Here is an 18,462-nt window from a genome sequence, read left to right as displayed (position 1 = left end):
GCCGGGCCCTGTCTCTGCAAAATCTGGTCAGAATACACACGCTGCAGACTTCCAAAACAATCGTATCTTTATTGACTTTTTTTTTTTTCTGAATGCAATGACTGTTTTTTACTCTTAAGGAAAATAAACATCTTTTAGAAACAGCTCGATACACACAATCTTCAGTGTGAAGCAATATACTAATAAGAACACTAGTCGTCTTAACATTTACAGTCTTCATATATATTATATATATGTATATGTATACATATATATACACTATATAACGAGGCCAGATATAATACACACGTTTACCATTTTACAGTCATATGTACAGGAAGTTGCTACGGCGGCCCCGCTCTGGGGACTGCGTCAGGCCTATCGAAGCGTGGACAGAGCTGAGGACACGGACGGACAGGCGGACGGACGGGTGGGTACTGGCCTGGGCCGGTCGGTGGTGGCTGCGTGAGGCAGGGGCATCGCCGCAGCCCCTTTCCGGGAAAAGGCCCCGTGCTGAGGGGCGTGCGACACACAGCGGCGACACACCGGAGAAGCGAGCATGTTCCCAACATATATACATTCTATGTAACATATATATAGAGGGGTACACAGGTTTGTACACGAATCTAGCGCTGTCTCTGCTCCCGTGCCAAGTAGGCGTTGGGTCCCTGGAGACCGGTGGTCCTACAGAGGGATGATCACGCATCCGCCGGACGTGCCCTCTGGGTGCGACGCCTTTCCTTTTGCGCTCCTAGGCGGGGTTCCAGGGGCGGCTGGAGGACTGGAAAGGGGACAGACAGAAGCGGGGGGGGGGGGGGGGCGGCATTCCGCCCACGCCCGGGGAGCCTGCATCCCGTGAGCATGGCCCCGGGACTCCCCGAACCGCTCTGCCCAAACCGCACGAAAATTTTGGCAGAGGCTGGGTGGGAAGGGCGCTTGGACACGTCCCAAACGGTCCGTTCCAAAGCCTCCCGCCCCCTCCCCCGCCGGCCGAGAGTCTGCAGAAAGGATTCCGCACCCCACCCCCACCCCGGGCGCCCCGCTGCTTGCCGCGACCGACAGCGGTGGCGGCGGCACCCACGTGGAATGTGTGCCACGTCGTCCTGGAACTTCCAGGGGAGAAGCGTGTCCCGGGCCGACGGCGTCTCCCCGCGCCGGGGCCCGCGCGCCCCAAGGAGCCCGCCGCTCCGCGGTCTGCCTCTCAGCTGGCCCGGGCGCTGGGCGAGGGCGCCCGGGGCCGCCTGGTTCCGGGAGAGGCGGCTCCGGAATGTGTTTTCTTCCCGGCCGCGGGCCGCAGGGTTCAGCCCCGGGCGGCCAGATCCAAGACCCGGGGTCCGGATCGAGGATCGGCTCCGGCCCGGGGCCGCGCAGGCGGCTCCTCTCCTCCGGCGCGGGGGCGGCGGCGGCCTCGGGGGATTACAACGGCAGCCTCTGCGGAAGAAGCGGACACGCCGCCGCCCGTCACGACGCGCGGGCAGCGCGCAGGGCTCCGTCCTCCCCGCCCGCCCCCCGCGCCTGCCCTCCCTGTGTCCCCTCCCCGGCATGGCCCTCCCTCAGGACCTGCCCGGTGTAGCCCGCCATGTGCCGGCCTGCCTCACCGCCCGCCGAGCGCGCAGGCGATGCCCGTGGCCCTGCGGTGGGCGAGGAGAACCCCCTCGGGGCTGGGGCCTGCTGGGGATCCGCAGGGCAGCGGGCAGCGAGGAGGGAGGGCCCCTCTCCAGCCTGGACCCCCTCCAGGGAAGGCTTGTGGTCACTTACCTTATGTTTGGGACATTTCAAAGAAAAGTTCTCTTCGATGAATATGCAACCTGTGACCAAAAATAAGTTCGGGTGATTAGGGCAGCTACTGGCGCTTCTCAGGGGCCCGAGCGCAGGGCCCAGGTGGGCCCTGGGCTGCAGGGGCTCCTTGCAAAGAGTACACCAGACCCTGCTTGGAACCCTCCACACCCCCAGCCCCGCCCTCCATCCTGCTGGCCTCCGCCTCAGCCTCCCTGGAACTCCTTGTCATTCCGGGGGCCTTCCCTGACCATGGGCTGTAGCTGACCTCACTCCCCTGCCTCTCTCTGCATCCCCCTGCCCGGCCACACTGTCGCCACCTCCCGGCTGACTTGCTCATGGTCTCTGCCCCACTGTAAGGCCAGCACGGCCCAGCGTTGCCTTCTTCCCAGAGGAGGCCCCCCAGAAGCCCCGACCCTGGCGGGCGCTCAGCGAACACATGCTGACAAACTTCGAGGTGCAGTCCTGCGTCTGGATTCAAGTGCCAGCTCCTTCTCTGAGCCCAGGCTCCACAGCTGTAACCCCGCGTGCGTCATCAAGGGCTGAGGAGGAGCCTGTGCCCACTGCGCTCACAGCGCCACAGCGGGCAGGGCTTGTTCCCGTGGGGCCTAGAGCCTGTGGGAGGCAGACCTGAGCGTGGGGGCCGGGGCGGAGGGGACCGAGGTCTCAGGTCTAAGTGAATCCCATCGGAGAGCCCAGGGCACTGCCCGCCTGCAGGAGCAGAGAAGATGGCTGAGCAGGGCCAGTCCTTGGCGCCCGCCTTGGCCCAGGGGTGCGTCGATGCCTCCGCCAGTCACCACTCCCCTGCCTGCTCCACCTAGGGAGACCCAGGCTTCCCCTGGAATCCCCGCCCACCGTCACTAATGCCCTTCTGGGCTCACCCTCCTCCCTCTCCTGCCTCCCCAGCCATTGTTGTGAAGAGACCCCAAACCCACAAAGAGCCGCAGGCCCGAGCCGGCCGAGCGAGCCCCCTTCTCCCGGCACACTTCTCCTGCTCACGCTGCGGCCACCAGCGGTGGCTCTGTGCTGTGGCACCATGACAGCATGGTGGTCGGCAGGCAGGGCAGGGAGTGGAGACAGATCTTCAGCCCTGAGAGCGGGGCTGGGAAGGTTCCGGGTCTCTCTGAGGCTGTCTCCCCTTTTTTCTACCCGAACCCTGCCAGAAGCTGGGGGGGCCTCAGACCTGAACGCCGCCCATGAGCTTCTGCCCTCGGGGCCAGAGGGTGACCACTTTTGCCCTTCCCTAAGCTCAGGCAAGCTGGACACGGTCCTGGGACTGAACTCACGCCTTCCAAGGAGCACTGGGGCTGCAACCCCAGGCCTGCCGCGCACATGTCGCCCCCCCCCACCCCATGCCACCCCACCCCATGCAGCCCTACAGGCAAGGGCTCGGGTCTCCGGAAGCAAAGGGTCAGAGGCCACCACTTCCAGAACCAGCTTGCTCAGTAAGCCCCCAGCATCCACACTGGGCGTGGGGAGGGCAGCCACCCGGGAGAGCTGGATCATCAATTCTGGCCTCTCTCTTGGTGTCTGGACCTGGGCAATCTGGGACCTAGCTGACAAGGTGGCCCCGGGGCCTGAGTGTGGAAAGGCTCGGACAGGACGCGTTGTGTGCTGGCCTTGGCCAGCCCTTCCTGCTTGGACAGACTGCTTCCTGCAGTCACTGATTAGCTCCAACTTGGTGCTCCTTAATGCGGTTGAATGGAGGGCAGGGTTAGTGGGTCAGGGCAGAGGGGAAGGGCGGCCCTTGTGCCCTGTGGTCTGAGAGTGTGACCCAGACACCTGGAGATCCCTCAGCCAGCCCCTCACCTGCCAGACCTGGGGGTCGGTAGGTGAAAGGTACTGACACAGGCCTGGGGTTCCTGCTGCCCAGCTCAGTCTCTCGGCTCCCTCTCACTCTCGCCCTTCCTGGCTGGCCAGAGCCGGACGTGGGGCTTCCTTTGGCCAGCAGAAAGCAGCAAGGGAGCCTGTGCAATCCTGAGCCTAGGCCTGCTGGAGGAGAGAGACCACATGGAGCTGAGAGGGGCTGGACTGACTGGCTGCCCCAGCTGCCCCCTCTGCTGACCACAGCTGCTGAGTGAGTTCAGCAGAACCCAGCCGAGCCCAGCCGGGTCAGCAGAGCCTGCTAGCCAAGCTGTGCCCTCGTGAGAAATAAGGAAGGATTGGTGGTTAAGCCGCTACGTTGGGCCTGGGACGGCCATGAGCTGCGCAGCAGCAGCGAATCCACTGTGGGCACACCCTGCCCTGCCTCAGACCTGCCCCGCGAGGAAGCTGGGCCGTCCGGCTCCGCACAGCCGTCTCCCTCATCCCTCACGCCAGGGCCTACGCTTTCTGCGCCAACAAGGGCTCTGGGATGCACGGCTCTGTCTGCACCTGGCAATTCTCCTCTCCTGCCTGGACGACTGCAGCGCTCCATCAGCTTTTTTTTACTTTTTAAAAAGATTTTCTTTTTTATTTTTCCTTGTTCTTCCCAAAGCCCCCCAGTACATAGTTGTGTATTTTTAATTGTGGGTCCTTCTAGTTGTTGCATGTGGGACGCCATCTCAGCATGGCTTGACGAACAGGGCCATGAATGCACCCAGGATCCGAACCAGGAAACCCTGGGCCGCTGCAGCGGAGCGCGTGAACTTAACCACTCGGCCACGGGGCCAGCCTTCCATTAGCTCTTTTTAAACACAGCTCTGATCGTGTCAGTGTCCCATCTGCCTGGCCTCCGGCCCACTTCCTGTCGTAATCCCTCTTATATAGGGATCCTTCGAGGACTTAATTTGAAGCAAAACTTCTGTTGCTCCACGCCTGGTATATATGACCCACCACCAACCATCTGCTGCCCGCCTCCCCTGACATTTAGAGGCCTGGCTCTAATGTCACCCCCCTCCCCGGAAGTCCTCCTGTATTCCCTCCCAGCTCAGACAGGATGAATCTCTCCCACAGCACCCCCTCTTCTCCTTCTCTGGTCTCCATCACTTTGGCCAAGGACCACGGCTTTCCTGTCTGTCCCACTCAAATGTGGCCCCCCAGGAGGCTGGGCAGCACTGGAGTTGGGGAGAGAGCACCAACGTGGAGCAAGACAGACAGGCAGTCACGCCCTGGTTCCGTCTGCGTGCCACGTGGCCAGGGGTAAGGCAGCCTATCTGTAAAGATGCACCTGGAGACGCGCAGGGCCTGACGCAGGGTCTGGCCCAGAGCAAGTGCTCAGGTGACTGCCGCGGAAGGAGGGCAGCGACTTGTGTAGCTATTACTGGGAGGAAGGCCGTGTCTAGTTAAGTGCCTGAGGCCACATTAAAATCTGGTTCACACTGCTCAGAGTGGGAGGGGGGAGCCAGTGAGAACCCTCACGTGCTCCTCCAGCTAGCCCCCTCCTTGCAGGGTGCTGGTATGTCAGCCTTCTCCAAGGCATGGCCATCGCTCAGAGTCCTGTGTGTGCTCCCAGGCGGCCTGGCTGGGGCTGACGCCGCCGGGACCAGGCGGGCAGGCAGGCAGGCATGCAGGTGGGGCACAGGGAGGGGTCCCCTCTGCCCAGGGGAGAGCCAGCAGGCATTCAGGTACGGAGGAGGGGCAGCTGGTCCCCAGGCGGCGGGAGGGTCCGGCCGGGGGATGCCTATGCCTTGTCATCTGTGAGGCAGGTTGTAACTTCACCCCCTTCCACGCCAGAGGACGGAGGGCAAGGTGGACGGGGGAGGGGCCAGAGGTCGGGCCTGGGGCCTGGGCAGTGTTCAGTGTTTCCCTCCCTGCCGCAAACCACCGTGCAGAGAAGGGATTCCCAGAAGCTCCGCTTGACGGCGGGGAAGCCTAGCGCAGAGACACCAAGGCACTTGCCCCGGTCTGCACCTTAAAGATGCCACCAGGGTTTGAATCCAGGCCAAAGCTGCCGCTAAACCCCTAAAACACTGTCTCATCAATGACTAGAATGGCACCGTCAGCAGTCTTTCTTTAGCTGAAATAACGGAAGGCTTTGAGCCTGGGTTTCCCCGCCTGGCCAATGAGGTTTGCGGCTCCTGGATCTCTCTGGCCCTCACAGTCTGTCATTCCCTGTGCCCGGTGATAGTAGGTGCCCAATAAATGCCCATGGGACAAATGAATGAGTGAGGGAGGGGAGAGAATGTGGGGAGAGGATGCACAGGAAGCCCAGTCCTGCCTCCAGACCCTATCGCTCTGCTTAAAACCATCTACAGTTATTCCCTGTAGCCAATAGGAGTCTGTTTTGAACTTCATTTCCTCCCATCTCATTCAGTTTTTTGTTGTTGAAGTACAGCCTTTCCCTTTTTCTCTGCCCAGTGAACTCCTATTCAGCCTTCAAAGGCCCAGCCCTAGTATCCCTTCCTCTCCGAGGCCTGAAATTCTCCCCATCCCTTGGCACCCTATTGGCAATGATAGCTCCTCAAACAGCTCTCCATCTTGTAATTTATGCCTCTAGGCATTCCTCAAGTGGGTGGCTGGGGAGTGACTCATCTCCATGCACAGGTCCCAGTAGAGGGAGAGATGAAGACATAAAGAATTGCTGGGACAGGAGAGGAGGGAAGCTAAGAGGTCAAATGGGGGGGCATTTGAGGAGCTGTGCCTGGGGTCCTCTAGACTGCTCCAAGGGGCCACCAGAGCCTGCTTGTGCCCTCTGGCTGCTCTCACCTGCATCACTGGCGCACGGGTAATGGTAGGTGTGGATGCATCCTTTTTGGCAGCACCCAATGGTGGCCCCGGCTTCTTGGCAGCTGGAACAAGTCTGGTGAGGAGAGAGGGAAGACAGGTGAGTGTGTGGCTAAGGGCTCGGCACGTGGGCTTTCCAGACAAGCCCCCACGGTCCCTGCCTCCTGCCTCTGAAATGGTCCCTGGAATCAGTTAGCAGGAAGCTCAGCGTGGGGTGAAAATGCCGCAGGGCAGATTCTGCGGCAGCCCCTGGGCTGGTGCACTGGTCGGGGGACCCTCCCGACCCACAAGGAATGACTCCTTGTGGATAAGCATATGGGTCTTGGGATCACGCTGACCAGGGTTTGAATCCCAGCTCTGCCCCTCCGCACTGTGGGCCCTCAGCCGAGCCGCCCCCACTCCCCACGCCCCCCTCTGCAGTGGGGACGGGGCCTCCTCTGGGGACAATCGTGAGGAGTCAAGGAGATGCTGCGTGCCCGGCGGGGGACAAGGACTTGTGATGCCTGTCACCACCCTGGCTCTGGCTGCCTGCCGGCATGCGCGGGTGTTTCCGGGGCACGGCACAGACGTGTCCTCCCCACTGGCTGCTCCCAACAGCCCTCGAGGCGAGTGACCGTCATGAACCCCCCTTTAGGCTCCCACTCCAGGTGAGAGTGAAGGGAAGGCAACGAGCACGGTTTCCACTCTTCCCTGCTGTGGAACCAGCACTGACCCAGCGCCAGGCTGCGCCCCCTTCACCCTCCCGAGGACCCAGGAGGAGCCAGCACAGCCTGTCCTCAGATGGCGAGTCCTGGAAACCTTGTGCCCTCCGGCCTGGCAGCCGGCCGTCCCTGCGTCTCAAACATGCAGTCTGCTGAGCCCGTGCCTGGCCCAGCTGCTGGGGTGGGGGGATGTGGCCAGGACAGGATGGCAAGGGCCGAGGTCCTTTGAAAGAGTGAAGCCAAGCCTAGGCCCAGAGAGGGACAGGTTGGGCCCCAAATCACGCAGACCCCAGACCCACGGCCTCCCTGTTCGATGTGGGAGTGAGGCGCAGGACAGAGTGGAGGGCTGCAGGCCTGCGTGCAGACGCTAAGCCCCCGAAACAAGTAACCGTAGCTTATGATGAGCCAGGCCTGCTTGGAAGCTGCTCCTCATAACAACTTGTGACATTGGTGTTAACATTCTTTTACCCAGGTTACCAAGGCAGAGCTCAGAGAGGCTGAATAATTGCCTGAGGACACACAGCTCAGAAGTAGTTGTGCTGGACTTTGAGCCCAGCAACGTGGCTGGAGCACAGGCTGGCAATCACTATCCCATACTGCTCAGGGCAGGGGCGGGCTCCATCCCAGGCCCCAGGACTGAGGGAGACCCACCCCTAGCAGCTGGGAGAGGCCAGCGGTGAGAAAGCCTTCTCCCACCCTTTCTGATGGAGCCTGAGAATGCCTGGCACACCCCCTCTGGCACCGAGGGTGGGGGGGTGCACCAGGGTACATTTTGGAGCATCAGGTTTTCACACAGGGCCTCTGGCTGGGCAGTTCCCTCTGGCCAGCGCTGAGACCTCCTGGGGCTCTGGGGCCCAACATCCCCCCGGTTTCTGGCCCACAAAGGGCTGACGAAGCACGAGTAGGGGTCCCAGACCAGTCCCAAGTGTGCCCCGCCAGCGGCCCACAGGTGTTTTGACGGTTAAAGGGTTAAAGTCTGAGGGGCTCCTGGCGCCCCAGTGCATGGAGGCCCGGCCAGCCCCGGAGGGAGGAACCCAGGCACAGAGGCGGAGGCCCCTCTGGCACGGGGCCAGCGTGGGTGTGGCCTGTGAACCTGCCAGAGGACCCCTGGCTGGCCGAAGGGCCCAAACCGGGGCCTAGGCAGGTGCTACCGGCCTCCTAAGGACGCCCCGTCACAGGTGCACCCGCAGCCTCAGCACCCGGCCAGGCCTCACCAGGAGAGGAGACGCGGCCCACGGCGGCTCTGGGCAGACAGGAATCTGAGGTCCCAGGAGGTGGGCATGCTAGGGCTCAGGGACAGCAGGTTGTGTGGGGGCTCCCAGGAGGGGACAGAAGGAAGAGGGGTCCCCATGAGCCCAAAGAGAAGTACTGTTCCTCCAGAGAGCAAAAGTGGGGCTGAAGTACCAACAAGCACGGCAGGTGGGCCTGGGGCCAGGGGGCCAGCCACCACAGCCACCGCAGCCCTGCAGCCCTGGAGCCCTGCTCACGGGATTGCATTCTGATGCTCTCAGAGGGCAGCGACTTGCTGGTGTCACAGAGCCCGCCCCCATAGTGCTGGGGTCTGAACCGGGACCTGCATGACTCCAAGGACGTGTGCTGCTACCGAGATGCCGAGGCAGGAGGGACTCTCAGCGGTTCAGGCCGCCAAGAGCAGGCCTGGGCTGTCAGAGGCGAGGGGCCGACGGCGACCTGCCCGTCCCTCCAGGGTGTTCTGTAGTGCGCCCACTCCTCCTGGGGGTGGGGGGACCTGCTTTAACAGCCCCCCTGAGGCTCGCGCCCTGACTGCAGACCCCAGGCCCCACAGAGAACCATCTCTCTGGCACGGAGGCCCTCCAGACCCCGCCTGAGCCCCTCTGGTGAGGCAGGGAGACGCTGTCAGTGACCAGCAATGCCTGTCTGGCCTGCCCAGATGTGTCCCCAGCAGCGGGAGGCTACCAGGCCACTTCTGGAGTATGGCACAGCAGGCAGAGACAGGCTGCCCAGGCCAAATTCCAGCTGTGTGACACCAGGAGAGCACAGCACCGTTCTGACCACTGGCTTTGTCAGTCCAGCAGGACCTCAGTGTAAGTCAGTAGGTGAGACCAAAGCAAGTGGCTTCACCCGCACTTATTGCCGTCTCCTCGCCCAGGCCAGTACCAGGTACAGGGGACTCAGAAAAGATGGGGATCCGGCCAAGCACTCAGAGAAGGGTGGAGAAGCAGCACAGCCTGGCCGAGGCCCTGGCTGTGTGTGGGCGGTGGGCCGCGTGGGGGAGGGCTGCCCAGAGCGCAGAGCCGGGCTGAGAACACAGGCCTCCAGGAGCTGAGCATGAACGCGGCTGCCCGGGGCTGGTGATCTGACAGCTGGAATTGGTTTTTAATGACAGGAGAGACTTGAACCTATTTCAGGGCAGCTGGGAAGAATCCAGCGACAGAGAGAGAGAAGCAGAGACAGCAGGACCAAGGAAACAAATAAGCAGAAGGGAAGAGGGGAGCGCTCCAGGGGCTGAGGGGCCCGGGAAGAGGGGGCGTCCTGTCGGGGCCGGGGTTCCCTCCGTCAGGCCTCAGGCTGGAGGCCAGGGCAGGCACCTGGGCATGGAGGGTCTCTAGCCGCGCCCTGGGCAGCGGAAGGTCAGGCATGGGAAACAAGGAGTCGCGGGCAGCATGGACAGCCGCAGCTGCCCATCCCCGGTGGCCCCCACAGCCAACGGTCGGCGCAGGGGCTGGGGGACCGAGAAGGAGTGGGTGTGCAAGTGGGGCAAGGGGCAGGTAGGGCGAGGCAGAGGCTGACGGCCAAGGGCTGGGCAGCGCCGCACAGTGCCAGGGAGCGTCACTTCCCAGGAGCCTGGCAGCCCACATGGGGTCCTGAGTGTGGGGGGCAGGAGCACTGGCCCCAGGGATAGAAGCTGATGCCCAGCGCTCCGTTCCAGGCCCCTTCCGCTGCCAGCCAGCAGACAGGTCCGAGGGCTGGGCTGCCTCCTCCCTCTGGCTCTCTGCAGCCCCATGAGGGTGGGAGGAGCAGAGGCCCTCGGCGGGTGCTAGGGAGCTGGGGCTCCTGCCATGTTCCCAGGCCCAGCACAGGACCGTCAACAGCCACACTCATGGGCACTCAGGCTAGGCGCGGCTAGAGCAGCTGTACGGGCATGAGTTCCTCAACCCTCACAGCTCCTCTGCAGTGGGAACTATTATGCCCGCTTGAGAGACAGAGGAAACAGAAGCACAGAGAGATCAAGTCTCGTGCCAGAGTCACAGAGTGAGCGAGGGGCAGTGCTGGGATCTGAACCGAGAACCCAGCTCAAGTTCTCGCTCACAGACCTCTGTGGCTGGAGTCCCTCAAGGGGCATTTTAGCACCATTCATGATGGTTCCCAGGCCACCCTGCACGATGAGGGCCATGGGATCCTGGGGGCCTCCTGCTGGAGACTCGTTCCAACCACATGCTGTTTGAGGGGTTCTTCCCCCCTCCATCGCAGAGACCAAGGAGACAGGTCCTGGAGCGGGGCCAGCCCATACTGCAGACCCCTAACATCCAGTTCTGGAAGGCCCCACATCCTCTGGGGGCTCAGCATCTCAGCTGAGAAGCTGGGGCCAGGCAGGCTTCAGGAGTACTGGAGCAGGAAGGTGCCAGGTGAGTGTGTGGTGGGCACTGGGCTGGGCAGGCAGCACGGGGCTGCCAGGGGAGGCCTGGAGCAGGGTGGGCGAGCGTGTCCTTCCTCAACTGGGCTGGGCTTCCACTTCCCCCCACCTTCCCCGGTCCTAATTTGTGACTGTGGCTACATCTGGCCCGAACCACAGCACTGGGGAGATAGGGGCTTCCCCACTGCCTGCCTGCAGACCCCCAGCTCTACCCACCGCGGCGGGCTGGCCTCTTACCATGTCCACGGCCACCTTCATGGCCTCTTGCAGCCCAAAGAGCTTCCCGGCCACCAGGTAGACCCCGCCCGTCCACACGGCGCAGGCCTCGTGCACCCAGTGCTCCTGGGTGTCCCCGCCAGGCTCTGCCGGCGGCTCCTTGCTGCATTCATGCTTGCGGCTCTTGTCGGCTGGGGCCACCTCCTCACCACTGTCCCCCCGACCGTCACAGCAGTAGCAACTCTGCAGCCGCCGGGACAGGCCCCGGGCACTGGTGCGCACCGAGCCCTGCTTGGCGGGGTCGGCCGGGCCGTCAGGCCTGGGGGGCTTCCCGGTGGCAGTGGCGGCAGCTGCACACTCGAGGCCTTTGAGTGTTCTCTCGAGGGGCAGCGAGGCCTCCTCGCAGATGCCCTCTGGCCGCACCTTCTCCTTGAATTTTGGCTTCTTTTTGGGGAGGCAGTGTTCAGGATAGTAGGGCCCACAGAGGTCCCCGAGGTCCTTGAAGTTGGCCGGGTTTTGGCAGAGGCAGCAAACAAGGCAAGAGGTACTCAGGGCCTTGGAGACCACAGGCCCCAGACGCATGGTGGAGGAGAGGGGCAGGGGGTGCCGCGGCTGCAGCACGGAGCCTCCGGGGAGTGTAGCCAGGGGGGCCCCCGTCGTGTCCAAAGAGAATGAGCATGAGGATGAGGAAGAAGAGGCAGAGGAGGACGGCTTCCTGTGGGGCTTGGGCTCCTCCCCAGGGGAGTTGACAACAGTGCACACGGTGGTGAATGCGTCTCGCTTCTCCACCCGCACAAAGGGCGAGAAGGCCGGGGTGCGGCTGTCTGCCCGCAGCCGCTTGCATGAGGAAATGTACTTGAGGCGGATTTCAGGCTCTGCAGGGTCCAGGGGCAGCACCTGCTGCTGCCGCCGCCTCTTGGCACGCCCCTTACAGGGTGAGGAGGTGGTGTTCTTGGCCCGGCCCCGAGTGAGGCGCTTCCGCTTCGAATAGCTGCTGTAGTTGGCATGGCCCGGCTGCTTCTGTGCCCTCGTCTGGGGCTGGCAGGGCCGGCCCTCAGGGGGCTGGGAAGCCAGACCCAACTCCTCCATCTTTGGCTTCTTGCCTCCTCCACCAGAGCTGTCCTCCCCGCCGCCCTGCGTGCCATTGGCCCTGTCTCGGGGAGTCAGGAGCGGAGCCAGGCCTAGGTGGGGCCGCTTCTCCAGGGGGCCTTTGGGGAGTCCGAGGGCTCCAGCCCTGCCTTTCCGGCTCCTCTTCTTAGGTGCCAGGGCAGCTCCCCGTGACAGCAGGGCCTCTGGGGACGTGAAGGCCTCGGTTTTGAGACAGTCGGCCGAGGACAGTTTCTTGCTGTTTGGGAGTTTGCCTTTGAAGGGTCTATTGGTGGGGTTTCTGCACAATGGCTCGGCCCCTGGAGCTCCTGGGAGTTTCTGCCCCACACCCACGTTTAACAGACCTTCCTCCCCTCCCAGCAGGCTGCCCCCGGCACTCTTGAGCCCACGGTCCTTCTCCGGGAGGGCCGGGCCCAGGGTGGTCCCAGGCGGGGCCCCCGGCACCTTGCAGGTGAACTTCTTGAGGCCGGGCGAGGTGATCTTCTGCACGATGGCCTCCAGCTTCAAGCCTCGGCCCTTCCGCGGTGGCAGCACCTTGGTCTTCAGGGCCCCCTGGAAGGCTGGCCGCGAGGGGAGCTTCAGGCAGCCATCGGGGGCCTCTGGGGGCAAGGGCTTCAAGGGGGGCTCCCCACCGCCCTTGGTGGGCTTGGCCTTCTTGGGAGAAGACATCCTCTTGAAGACTGGTGGGGAGCCCTCGGACCCCTCCTCCTTCGCGCCCACCTCAAGGCCGCAGGCGCTGCCGCTGCCACTCCGTAAGGCCAGGCTCCGCTTCTTGGTGGGGACGGGCGCCATGAAGGCCGACTTCCTTTTGAGCGCCGTGAGGGGCCGGTCAGAGAGCTTGCTGCCTGCACCGGGCTTGGGGACCCGTGCCCGCTGGCTGGCCCTGCCCTCCTTCTGGGGGCTGCTGGAGGCCTTGAACGTAGTGGGTAGGTGGCTGTTGGCAAGGAGCTTCTTGCTGGCACGGCAGTTGGGGAGCCGGCTCTCTGAGGGCCGCCGCCGCTTGGAGTGGAAGAACTCCTGGGTTTTGGTGCGGGACCGAAGGATCATGGAGCGCTGGTCCTTGCCTGGAGTGCCAGGTGAGTCCGTCTCCTTGGTCTTGGAGCCCATGGGGCTGCTGTCAGAGGCCACAGGCAGGGCGGCCGGGTTGCTGGGGCTGGAGGCGGCCTTGGGTGAAGGCTTCCCTACCCGCTTGCCTGACTTGAAGGCGGCTCGCTGCTTGCCGCCTAGTTTGTCTGGGGGGGCAGGGGTGGTGGTCAGGCCTGGGGGTCCAGGTGTGCGAGGCTCGCTTAGGGCCGTGAAGGAGCGGGTGCACATCCTGGGGAGCCCATCCGAGGCCCCCCGGCCTGGGGCCCCCGCCCCTTCCATCTGTCCCTGGGGGGGCCCTGTGCACGACTCGGGGAGCAGGAGGTCTTTGGGCAGTGCAGGCGCCCTGCACGGGGAGTCCTCGGCCTCGGGCAGGCCCCGGTGCACTCGCCGGCTCCGTAAACTCTTGCCGCGAGGCACGGGCTCTTTCTTAGCGATGGGAGCCTCGGGCACAGCAGGCTTGTTGGGCTTCTGGGCCAGAGAGGCATCTGGGGCGAGGGTGGTGGAGTCCCCCGGAGCCAGCGCCCCCTCGGGCCCTTCTTCACCTGGCTTCATATGTGACAGGGAGGACTCAAACCAGCTCTGGACCTTCGACTCGGCACCCACGGTGGGGCCCAGCAAGATGACGGACTCCCCGGAGAGGTGGCATGGGGAGCCCCAGCCGGCCTTGGGGTCCAGCACCTCCTCCACCTCCTCCTTGGTGCACATGAGGGGGGCCTTTGGCGACAGCGGGTCCTGCATGCCAGGCCTCTGCTCGGGGCTTCCCAGGAGCTCACACAGGGAGGAGTACTCCTCCTCCGCCTCCAGGTCCTCCTTCCTGCCCGTGGGCGGCAGCAGCGGGAGGTCCACGAAGTCTGCGGCGGAGCAGCAGTGCTGGCCGTCCTCCAGCCACTGCTCGGCCTTGCCCGCCTCTGGGCACCGCAGCGCCCCGCCCGCCGCCGCCTGCACCCCACACGCCACTTCCTGCTTGGAGTCCCGGGGCACGGTGGCCTCCTCCCTGGAGGGCTCCTCCTCCTGGAAGCCCAGGCAAGCCGAAGCCTCGTGGGCATTCTCCTTGCCGATGCTTTCCGAGGCCTTCCCATCCGGCTCCAGGCCCTTCGTGAGCTCCCCGGGGTGCAGCCCCCACCGGGGACACGCATCCCCCAAGTTTTCCTCCGGCCAGGCAAAGGGGTTGGCACTGTCCGCTGAGCTGGTGGTGGTTGTGTCCGGGAAGCAGTCAAAAGCTGCCGTGGCAGGGTCCGAGGTGGCAACCCCAAGGGTGGGCTTGGTGACAAAAGAGAGGGAACCAGTCGTCTTCTTGGGGTCGGGGGTGGCGAAGCCCACGGAAGGGTCTTCAAACAGCCCCGGGCTGAAGTCCTTGGTGTTGCCACTCTTGTCCAGCTGCAGGGACTCGGGCAGGGCCTCTGGCTCCCCTGGCCGAGGCCATGCGTTCTTGGCCATGGCGTCCAGGCAAGCGCTGTGGTTCTCCAGCGAGAAGGGCGGCTTGCTGGTGTCCTTGGCCAGGCCGGGTGCCTCGACCCAGGCCTTGTCGGCCTTCTCGCCAATGGCCTCCTGCAGCCCCAGGATCTCAGAGGCCAGGTCCTCCTGTGCCAGGGCACTGAGCAGCAGCCGCGGGCAGTCCCGCTCCCCTGCCACAAATTTGGAGAAGCTGTCAAGCGGCAGGCTGCTGTGTAGGCTCTGGAAGGAGTCATCAGACTTGGTGGACATGTCGTCGGGCGACGTCACGGAACAGGTGGACACGGACTCAGGCTTGGCCTTTGAGTTGCTGTTGACCCTGGCAGGGCTGCCGCGGGCCTGGTTGCAGTAGAGAAAGCTGCGCTCCAGCGGGTCCTCGGAGCCGCTCAGGTAGTCAGCCTCCGGAGGCTCGGCGTGGCTGGATTGCGGCGTGCTGCTCAGCGGCTCTGACAGCGGCGTGCCCGCCGGCTCAGCTGAGTAGCCACTGCTCTCAGGGCTACAGTGCTGGCTTTTGTGCTGCTCCGGTGTCCTGGGCACCGGGTTCTTGGCAGCCTTCCTCTGAGGCGCGGCGGCCTTGGAGAGCAGCAGCTGCTGCACGGTGCTGGAGATGTTCTCCACTTGCGAGGTCAGGGCCGTGAGGCTCTGCAGGCTGAGGTCTGACAGCAGGCTCTCCGGGAGCTTGTCCTTCTGCAGCGTCTTGCAGTTGCCGGCCTGGGTGTCCATGGAGCCGGCAGCGTCTGTCGGGGAGGGGTTGAGCAGGGGCATGAAGTGGCTGTGGTCGGTGATGCCGGCGGGGAAGGCCCCGGTGCTGAGCGGCTGCTGGCTGTAGGGGAAGTTCTCCAGGTTCGGCATCAGTGGCGATGGAGTGGAGCTGTAGGAAGGAGAGCGGCCCACAGAGCGCGCGGGCGAGTGGCTGGAGCTGGGGCTGAAGGTCTGGTAGTACTGTTCCGGAGTCCTGACGGCCGTGTCTGGCTGGCAGTAGCCTGGGCCTTGCTGCCCGTAGTGTTGGTACTTGGCAAGGTTTTGGTAATGGAGGGTTTCCTGGGCATGGTGCCGGCTCTGAAGGGCTTGCTGCTGCTGCTGTTTCTGCGGGTCATAGCTGAGGCGGCCCGACTGATAGGCATGAAGGTTCTGGACCCGCTGCCCCGGGGCCAGGCTGGCATTGGCAGTCAGCGGCCTGTCATGGGGCTGGGCAGACGGGGCCGTGCAACTCTTGTAGGAATGGGCCCCCTGCCCCCCGCCCTGGCCGGTGGCAGAGTAGGTGGAGGAGGTGGGGAAGGACTGCGAATGCTGGGGAAAGTGACCGCCCTGGGGAAAGGGCAGAGGCGAGGTGATGTCATTCTGCAGTTTCTGTCTTTGGAGCTTGGGGTACACCAGGGGCTGCTGGGGCTGTGGCAGCTGCTGCTGGACATGCAGGGGGTGAGTCCGGAAGGGCAGCTGGGCGCCCTGCTCCGGGTACTGCCTACCAGGGGGCACTCCTGTCTTTTTCATCAAGTTCTCATCATATTTGCCCACCCCCCCTGGCAGGGGCTGCGGCTGGGGGGGTGGCGGCTGGGGGGGGCCCCAGGCCTGCAAGCTCTCCTCGCCTGAGTAGCGGCCCGGGTAAGGGCTACTGTCCTGGACGCCGTAGCCCGAGAAGGCCGGCCTCCCCTGCAGGGCCTGCTGGGAGGGCAGGCCCTTGCTGCCACGGGCCGGGCCGGTGGGCGCCGCGCCGCCCTCGTAGGCGGGGTACGGCTGTGGGCTGTAATAGTCCTTGGCCAGCAGCCGCTGCCGGTCACAGCTCAGCCCGGCCTGGCCCGGCTGCCTGTAATTCTCCAGGCGAGGTGTCTCCTGCGAGGTCTGCTGGTAGTTCTGCTGTTTGCCATGGAAACCACACCTTTCTCGAAAAGACTGCATGACTCGGGCTGGCTATCTGTGAAAAGAGAAAGGGAGACAGGGAGGGCGGGGAGGGGAGGGGCAGAGGGAGAGCGATTCAGATGGGCCATTTCCTTTCGCCTCAGAAAGCCAGCCTCCCCGCCCTCGCCCCGCCCGGCCCTCTCCCCGCAGCTCTTAATAGTCTCCCCTCGCCAGAGCCTCCCCACCAGCTGTGCACGTATTGACGACTTCTGTGTCAGGGCGGTGTGCTCTGTAACCCCTGCTCTGACATCGCCTTGCCAAGGACGGCCACTGCCGCGGAGGGAGGCGCAAACTGCCTGCCCAGCACCAGGTCGCTGGGGAGCTGCCACCCGACCCTCGTCCGGGCCGGCTCCTCCCCTCCCTCCTCAATCTCACCACTCCCAGCCCTTCCATGACAGCTCAAAATCATTTAGCAGAGCAATTCTCGCTCCCTTGTCCCTCAGGGCTGCAGGATCCTGTAATCTAGTCCCAGGGCGGCAGTGTTCAAGCGTGACCCAGCCCTGCTGGCCCGGGGAAGGTCTGCCCCTGCCCCAAGAAGCTGCTCATCAAGGACTGCCGGCACGCATGCACACGCACACCCACACACACGCACGCACGCGCACACACACGCATGCTTGCACTCCTCCTCTATCGCTGCCACACCATCTGGAATCTGTCTGTTCCTTCCAGCAGATGTCGATTAGGGGCCACCAAGCCATCGTAGGCATAAAATGTCCCCTTCTCTGACTCCCCGCAAAGCAGGACAGCGGCACCTGCCTCCTGTTTCTGATATAGGTGCATAAACAAATTACGGGCACAGAGTGAGGGAGCACATGCTAACTGGGGCAGGAGCCGCAGTCCCTTCCTGCGTGATGAGGCCCTGCCTTGTCGGCCCCACCCGCCTCCGAAGGGTCAGGGCCAGGGCACACCAGGCCAGGGCACACAGGCCAGGGCCCATCTGTTGATGATTTTAGGAGCTGGGGCCCAGGCAGGGTCTAACCTGCCCCAAAACAGGATCCTGGGTCAGGTGAAGACCCCAGGGCAGGGGCTGCGGGCCGGTCAGGGCAGAGCAACTGGATTCACACAACAGGCCAGCCCTCAGCACCCAGGCCATGCATTCTCCCAATTGACTGGGGGCCTGGTCACCCCAGAAGACCCTCCAAAGAGGGAGGGAGAAGCAAGGAGCACTCCAGGCTCAGGAGGAGCCATGTTGAGGGGCTGGCAGTCGTCCCTGAGTCCCAGGGGGCTTGGGATTTACCCACAAACGTGCCGGCTGGGGGGTGGGGTGGGCTGAGAGGCGGAAGAACTTGCCTGGCCTGCGCCTGCGTGGCCCAGGCCCCCAGGAGAGGATGGGGGACCTTCCAGTTCCCATTCCCAATGCCCAAAGAGGAAGGGGCGCCTTGCCTCGGGCTACAAAGATTCCAGGGTCATAGGAGGGACTAAAAGAGATGTGAGAAGAGAGAGACTGGCTGTGGAGCAGGGGGCAAGTAGGCGGCTTCCCCAGGAGGTCCAGCTCACCCCTCCTCCTCGTCTGGATCCCCCTGGATGCCTTCCTCATTCAGTGGCGGGAACTGACTGGGGAGGGGTGGAGGGGAGGGGCTCTATCCAGCTGCACAGGGCAAGCCCAGGGCGCAGACAGCCCCTGGGAGCCGTTGGCACCCCTGGGCCCACCTCCCCTGCCCACGGCAGGTAGCTGGCCCTGACTCAGAGGTGGAAGTGCCTCGGCTGTGGAGAGAGGACAAACGTCCTACAAGAGAAGTCCCTGCCCACTGGGCTTCTCCAAGCCAGGAGGCTCCATGCCGACTGCAGCCGGCGCCTTCCCTCCCAGCTCTCCCTGGATTTATCACAGGCATCCTGACAAGGAGCCACACACCCGCCCTTCTGACCCACTTCAATGCAGCCCTGGCGGCTTGGAGCAAACATTACAGAAGGTGCCTGCTGCGACCTGCTGACCCAGGGGGGCTGGAGGCAGCACTTGGTGAGGGCTTGGTGGCTCCCTGCCAGGTGGGCAGC

General features: G+C 63.9%; 1 protein-coding gene across 3 annotated transcripts in view; it reads right to left on the bottom strand.

Annotated features, from left to right (window-relative positions):
• Positions 1 to 56: 56 nt before the first annotated feature.
• Positions 57 to 18,462, bottom strand: part of RAI1 (retinoic acid induced 1) — a 118,609-nt gene continuing 100,203 nt past the window's right edge. For 2 of the 3 annotated variants that reach the window (XM_046675232.1, XM_046675234.1), the window contains 4 exons: positions 10,951 to 16,482; positions 6,382 to 6,475; positions 1,738 to 1,787; positions 57 to 1,410 (listed from right to left, as the gene is read on the bottom strand). In XM_046675232.1, coding sequence (XP_046531188.1) covers positions 1,396 to 1,410; positions 1,738 to 1,787; positions 6,382 to 6,475; positions 10,951 to 16,482 — 5,691 coding nt within the window. In that variant the 3' untranslated portion in view covers positions 57 to 1,395. Of the gene's footprint in view, positions 1,411 to 1,737; positions 1,788 to 6,381; positions 6,476 to 10,950; positions 16,487 to 18,462 lie in introns of all 3 variants that reach the window. The other variant, XM_046675233.1, reaches the window with a different exon arrangement.

Source organism: Equus quagga, chromosome 11 (genome assembly GCF_021613505.1).
Source record: "Equus quagga isolate Etosha38 chromosome 11, UCLA_HA_Equagga_1.0, whole genome shotgun sequence".
Classification (NCBI taxonomy): Eukaryota; Metazoa; Chordata; class Mammalia; order Perissodactyla; family Equidae; genus Equus; species Equus quagga.
Note: the sequence above shows the minus strand (reverse complement) of the source record. Positions and strands in the feature narration are given on the sequence as shown.